The following is a 7,371-nucleotide window of genomic DNA, read 5'->3' as shown; positions in this document are numbered from 1 at the left end:
CAGGGGGGAGGTCCGCAGTGATCTCTATCTGCCTTGTGCATTTAAGCACAAACAAGATTTTTATTTCAGGGAGAGGGGGTACATTCCTTTGTAAAATTTAAAATCCCAAAGAAAACACATAGTTGGAAATGTATTCTCCTTGCTAGTAAATAACTATGACTCACAAAACAAAGAGGAATGTAATATAATATATAAAAATATAATAAAATTATTCAGGCTTTGAAAAAATCATCTGAAGCAGAGTTCAACCACAAATGCTCTGATATGTTTAATGTTTCAAAGGCTGAGCCCTACTTTCTAGGCCAATAATGCTTAAAATTCTACCATCTGAAAAAACATGACTTCAGCCAAGACCTTATAATTATGTTTATTTAGACGATAACCCTGTATTTTAGAGGACACGGTAGTTCTCTCTCTCTCTCTCTCGTGTGTGTGTGTGTGTGTGTGTGGTGTGTTGTCTTTGTGCATGCATAGACAAGTTGCCCATTTGCTTTATAAGATTCTTTCGGCTTCTTTTCCCCCCAAACACCTTTTGCACAGCAGGATGTCTTAGAATCAATGAATGTTATCTTTCTGTGGTTATTTCTGGATAGCATAAATTGCTTACTTTTTAAAACATCCATCTCGTAGCATGTGTTTGCACTTAAAACAAGTTTCTAATTAAGGCCTAATTAATTTCCACTTGGACAGCTGGCTAGCAGCACATTACTTTGGCCCAACCAAGAATCTCTGTTTAAAAAATGCCAAGTTTGTTTGCCCTTTAAAGCCTGCTTGGATAGGAAAAAGTACCATATATACTATAAGTCGAGAAATTTATGGCCCAAAATTGACCCGAAAATCCTGAGTCGACTTATATATGGGTCATAACTAGTACTGCTTAGAAAGGTCCTTAACAAGCAGTGGTTCCTCGAGGCACTGCTGGCAGAGGATGGCACACATCACTTTGTATACCAAACATATATTTGATATATATAGCAAATATATCAAACTAGTAAGTGAATATGAACCTAATTTTGTACGTGTCATTATCAGGAGCAGAAATGTCATCTGGCTTTGTAGTTTTGCCCTTGCCTTTGCATCCATGACATGCTGGCTGTTTCTGATGAGTTGCTGTTCAATTAATGGGGTGGCTGCCTGTAAGCGAGTACAGCTTGCCACCCAAGAGCTGTAAGAGGAAAATATTGTAATTAATGGGTTGTAGTTCATCTGAGGTCTGTCTGAGCAGTCATGGCTGGAACCTAGAGATAAGAAATAGTGTTCTATAGTTTTATCTCTTGGATCTATCATGTAGTTGATTGTTCCTGGATACCAGTCTTACCATGTCATTTTATTTATTTTTACACCACTGGTTGAATATTATACTTTGAAAAATGCTATCTGTAAAGCCATGAGTTTTGAGTCTCCTGTGTAGGTTTATTATCAGAGCTTGCCTATAGACCAGGGGAAAATGTGGCTTACTGGCTACATGTAGACCCCCTTGAGCTTGGCACAGTCCTTAATAATAATAATAATAATAATAATAATAATAATAATAAATTTCCTGCCTCTCCCTAAGGTTTGAGGCAGGGTACAACATGTTAAAATATTAAACGCAAAAAGAAAACACAAAATGGGGTGTTTATGTATGAAAAGCACTCAGAATTGTGGCAGATATCTTCCAAAAGTAAGATGAATGGACAAAAGTAAGTGGCCACAAATATAAGCCAGAAGTTACTTCTAGTTTTGTTTTTGGCTAACTTTGGTTGAGTGGGGGAGTGATCCAGTGTGAGGTGAAAATTGGCCCTCACACCTCTCTGCAGTTGTTCACACCTGCTATAACTAGTAGATTTTGTGATGAGCTACTTGATTCATTGAGACTAGAACTTGGATTTCTAAGCACTGTACCTCATAGGATCTGCTTCCCTGTACACTTTGAACAAAGGTTCACCTCTAGTAAGTCAGAAAGCAAAATGGATAATTGGACAGAAGGCTTACTTTTAAGTTCAACTTTGGAGAAATTTTCTTGCTTGTTTGAATTATTGCTGTGCAGTTGAAGAACCAACCATGTGCTAATTGCTAGGAATTAGTATCCACTAAAGAATCCAATCTTTGGATTATGTGTAGTTAGTGCTTTGTATGTTAATGTGATGTGATCCAGTCTGACATAGCTACGTGGGATGTTTTCATAACCTTCATCAGCAGGGCTGAGATGATGCATGAACCATGACATTGTATTCTTGAAAACTAGGTTGCAACCCCAATTTTAAGACTGCTTTTCAAGAATTTATGCCACATATTTCACAGGCATTTTCTTTTAGTATATCATCCTTAAAACTCTTTTTCTATGAAAATTGATGCTTCTGCCAGACCAGTAAGTAGGATTTTAGATTTCAGCACTGGTCCATTTGCTCTCTAAAAGCTTTGGTTCTGCATGTATAAAATGGACCACTTTTTGTAACAATGTGTTCTTATAAAATAATTCTTAGCAGTGAGAGGTTGAATTTGAATATCCACCTTTGGCTCTAAAGCAAATGATACGGATGGAGTGAAAGCATGCACAGATAACATCAGTTGATAAATCTTAAGTGCTAATTTAAGTGCAATAAAACAGCTCTATTAGCAATTTACAGTCATTTTAGATAATTTAGCCAGGCATGTATTTATGAGATCTTGCAGGACCCACAGAATTACTGCACTGAATGAAAGAAATGAGTTTAACATGTGTAGTTCTCATTTATTCTTTATCACATATCATGTAGGTTTGCGTGTGTTCATGTTGCTTGTCAGCTTATGGCAACCCCATGAATTTCATAGGATTTTCTTAGGCAAAGAATACTGAGATAGTTTTGCCAGTTCCTTCCTCTGAAATATAGCCTACAGCACCTGGTATTCATTTGTGGTCTCCCATCCCAATATTAACCAGGGCTGACCCTTCTTCACTTCCAAGATTAGATGGGATATGCTGTCTTTAGGGTATCTAGGTCTTTTCCTATATTGCTTGTTCTAAAAAAAATAGATAAAACTTTCTATGGAGGACTAAATTTGGTCGGTCCCAAATTGCTTTCTTCCCCCAGATGACAAAATTAGAGCACAAGGAGAAATACATCTAAGGAACACACTTTGGCTACAACCTAGAAAAGCAGTGGGTGAGTGATATGCAACATTGGCCTGAATGTTTATATGGATTCTCTTTTGGAGACTATAAAAGTACTGTAAGCAGACTGTACCTAGGTTGTTGTAATTTTGTCAAGATAACACTTAATCTTTGAAATTCCTCCTTGGCAATCACTACCCTTGTCATTTACAATATACACTCGACTATAAGTTGAGCTCATGTATAACTTCAGAGCATGTTTTGTGGCCAAAAGTAAGGATTTCGGTATGACCCCTGGATAATTTGAGGGTAAAACTTAGGGGCATGTATCAAAGGATTTAAAGGGTGAAGCAAAGGGAAACATTGCCAAAGAACTTACAAAATTTCAGCAGGCATAACTGTTTGTGCTTACTCTAAAGACTGGATGGATGTGAGAAGTCAGTGTTTCCAGTATAGATTGCACTCTTACATTTTACCAGGAGGTAGTTCCTTCCTTTTTTTTAAGAGTTAAAGTACAGTACTTACCATATATACTCAACTATAAATTGATCTCATGTATTAGTCGAGGGTAAGGTTTGGGGCCAAAGTTATGGATTTTGGTATGACCCGTGGATAAGTCGAGGGTAAAACGTTGAGGCTCCTAAGGTCCATAGTGGCTCTTCAGTGTTTCCCTTGCAGTGGACAGAGGCTGTTTCTCTGCCTCAGCGAGAAAGCACCAAAGAGCTCATTTTTTTTCTTGGAGTGGGGTTAAAGTCACAAGTGCCCTCTGCCCCTTCAATCCTGCCAAGAAACCTACTTTTACAGTAGACTGTTCCCGGAATGGAAGCTCTTTACTGTTGACTGGTCCACAGTTGTCTGCAGCGGCCGGAGCTAAGGAAGAGGGAGGGAGATAAAGTGTGTGTTTGTATGTGTGTACGAGTGTGTGACTGAATCAGCTGTTGCTCCCATAGAAATAAAAATCACTTTGCACTCTCCCATAGAAATAAAAATAGCTTTGCACTCTCTTTGCTTCCAGCAGCCCATTCGCAGGCATGGAAGGAAAGTAGGGAGGAAGGTGTGTGTGTGTGTGTGTGTCACTGCATGAGCTGTCATCATCGGCATTACCATATTGACCTGTATATAAGCTGACCCAAAATTTTGTGGTCAGTTTTTGCGCATAAATTTCTAGATTTACAGAAAAATATATATGGTACATTCACCTGTGGATAGGTTGACTCAGGTTTTTGGGGCCAAGTATTTGACTAACATTTCTAGATTTATACATGAGTGTAGACAGTAACTTCCCGACAATAGCCTTTCCTTGTTTGTTCTGTTCCTGCACTTTATATCTTGAAATCTGGAGGTTTTAACCCACACTGGAACTAATTGCAATTACCTTTTTGGACAAAGAAGAAATTCCTTTTGAAATTGAATATTGTGAGACATCACTGGTAAATTTATATAATATTGAAAGGGGAGACATTTCTTTGTAAAATCCTATATTCGTGCTTGTCCATCTCTGATCTTCATTAACATGATTAAGTAATATCTCTGCAACATTCCACATGTTTCTTACCCATCCTGATATTTTAAAAAGATGAATACACCAGATCTTCTTTCCACAATTCCTTTGTACTTTATTGCTTTAATATTTGAGCCATACATGACTTTGTCTGAACAGTAAAAAATAGAAAACAGCTGCTGGTGTTGATTTCTCTAAATATGTATGTACAGTGGGACCTTGTTATCTGCTGGGGTTTGGTTCCAGGATCCCCTGTGAATAACAAAATCCATGGATGCTCAAGTCCCATTAAATACAGTGACAGAGCAAAATGGTGTCCCTTATCTAAAATGGAAAATCATGGTTTGCTATCAGGAATTCATACTTTTTTTTAATATTTTCAAGCCATGGGTGCTTGAATCCGTGTTTAAAAAATCCATGTATAAGGAGGGCTGACTGTAGTTTGATTTACATGGTTATAGGTATTTGAAAAGACACAGCATGTGGTTGGGGCACAAATTTACATCCCTTAATGCTACTTTGTAGAAATCCCTTTTTGTTTAACTTGTCTTCATCTTCCCAACCTTGTCCATTCTTGTCCATTCTTGAAACAGTCAAAGGACAGCATAGTGGCCATGGGCCTTCATATTAGCCAGCACAGATCTCAAAAATGGTTGCATCGTAGCTTAGCTTCAACTCATTATTTCCATTATCCACTCACAACATGTAGTTTCTCTCTCACATTGGCATAGATCAATGCTTAAGACCTGCAACACCATATAATAAAGAAGTTGAATGTTCAAGGAAGGAGAACAAAATGATCTCTGTGGGCATTAGCCTTCCTGGTTTGGTCTTAAAATCAGAACTGGATGTCTTTCTGTAATGAATGCTAAACCCATGTAAGTGGCTTGATTTTTGTAATAAATGCCTGTGCTTCTAAATAACCAAGCAGCAAGATTAGAGAATCTGAGTAGTTCCTTCTGACCTTTAGCTGGGTGAATATTGCCTTATTTTAATCAGTCTTTGCCCATATTGTAGGTGAGATAAACTGGCCAAAAATACCCCTTTATCGTCTCAGAGAACATGCTCTGTTTATGACTCATATCTTTTTAGATAATAACTATCTATTTCTGTTATGTTCAGCTTTTAATAATCAGTTTTCCCCTCTCTCCCTCCCCCCTCTCTTTCTTTCAGCAACAGTTTCCCAGAAATGAAAACCACCAAACAAAAATCACAGCATTCTAGAAGCAGCCCAGTCTTTCCCCAGAGTAAGCGGAGAAAAAATTAGCCAAAGTATTACATACTATATTGTATGATGGAAATTACTAAACTGCTTTTACTTCCTCAGAAGTCTCTGGTTTTAAGCAGTACTGTTCAAAATGTATTTAGCTTAAAAAAAGTTTCATTGATAGCCATGAAAATTACTGTTAACTAAATGTGCCCTTATTATTTAAAGCACTGAAACAGATGTATCTATGCTGCATAAAAAGGAAAAATATTTCAATCATTTCCATTAGTTTCTGCACAATATAAGTGTCATTTTTGCTTTTAGCATGCATCAATCTAGGTAGTCCTCCCCCCACCTGCTTTTCACCTGTCTCTTTACCAACCACCACTTTTTATAGCTCACAGCAGTGTTGTTGGCTTGAGAAAATTAATTTATGCTGATAGCTTACTTACACTGTAGAAATAATGCACTTTGATAACCACTTTAAGTGCTGTAGCTCCAATCTATGGAATTCTGGGATAAGTCATTTTACGGGGTCTTTAGTCTTCTCTGCCAAGGAGTGTTTGTGTCTCAGAAAACTATATACCCAAGGTATTTTGTAGGCTGGAGCCATGGCAGTTAAAGGGGAGTCAGATGCATCATTTCTACAATGTAGGTGTGCCCTTAGAAAGCCTTTATGTGTGGACCATTATTTTTCTTATACATATTCATAAAAGAGGCCCTATGCATAAAGAACTTTATGGGAGGGGAAAATATGGTTCAGTGTTTTTATGTAAAGATGGTGCCAACTTTGTAGACTTTTTACACCACTTGGAGTAAATAGCACTTTCTAAACACAACTACCTTGCTTCCTGATTTTTTCTTCTCCCCTAAACATGGCTTGACTTTCATGGTCTCAACAGCAAATAATGTATGTTCTTAGGGACAAGAATTAGTTAACAATGACAAATGAAATTAGCTCAGTGGCCTTGTTTTAAAACATTTGCCAGTCAGAGTTGTGTCCAGTTAGCCCAAAGATGGCAACTAGAAGGGGAGGGAAGTGACCCCCAGACAATAGAGAAATATATTCTCTTATTGCCATCCCATTGTTGCTCAGTCCCCTTGAACTTTGCTCAGTCCACCAATAGTATCCCCAAACCTCCAAAGAGGTCACTGATGGCCATTTCACATTTTCATGCTTGGGAGAATAACCTATAAATTAGCCCTTGTCACCAACAGATCACCCCCATGGTAACCACATGCCATGCCTTGATCCGATGCTTTGCCGGCTCTAAAAAGAATGGCAAAATGCCACTCCTTTTAGAGCCGACAAAAAGCTGCCCTTGCTGTGGCGGTGGTGGCGTTTCTGCATTTCTTTGGCGCAGCGTGTATGAATGCTGTGCCAAAGGAGCGCTGTGAGGTCCCCTGCCATGCGGTCAGGCACACAGCATGATGCCAACATAGAGGTGGAGTCGGGGAGTGCGGCATGCAGTCACCACACACACCACTCCACCTCAATACTGGTGTTTTTAGTTGGTCTGTTTTGCCCCTAAGTCACCCATTATTATTATTATTATTATTATTATTATTATTATTATTATTATTATTATT

The 7,371-nt window shown here is 38.3% G+C and overlaps 1 protein-coding gene across 1 annotated transcript in view; it reads left to right on the top strand.

The window, feature by feature from the left end:
* RAD18 (RAD18 E3 ubiquitin protein ligase) overlaps nucleotides 1-7,359 on the top strand; it is a 165,182-nt gene extending 157,823 nt beyond the window's left edge. Inside the window, exon 13 of the mRNA XM_042454697.1 lies at nucleotides 5,748-7,359. Coding sequence (XP_042310631.1) covers nucleotides 5,748-5,841 — 94 coding nt within the window. The 3' untranslated portion in view covers nucleotides 5,842-7,359. The remainder of the gene's footprint in view (nucleotides 1-5,747) is intronic.
* The last annotated feature ends 12 nt before the right edge of the window (nucleotides 7,360-7,371 follow it).

This window comes from Sceloporus undulatus, chromosome 2 (genome assembly GCF_019175285.1).
Source record: "Sceloporus undulatus isolate JIND9_A2432 ecotype Alabama chromosome 2, SceUnd_v1.1, whole genome shotgun sequence".
NCBI lineage: Eukaryota > Metazoa > Chordata > Lepidosauria > Squamata > Phrynosomatidae > Sceloporus > Sceloporus undulatus.
The sequence above is the reverse complement of the archived record's forward strand: the minus strand, read 5'-3'. Positions and strand labels throughout refer to the sequence as shown.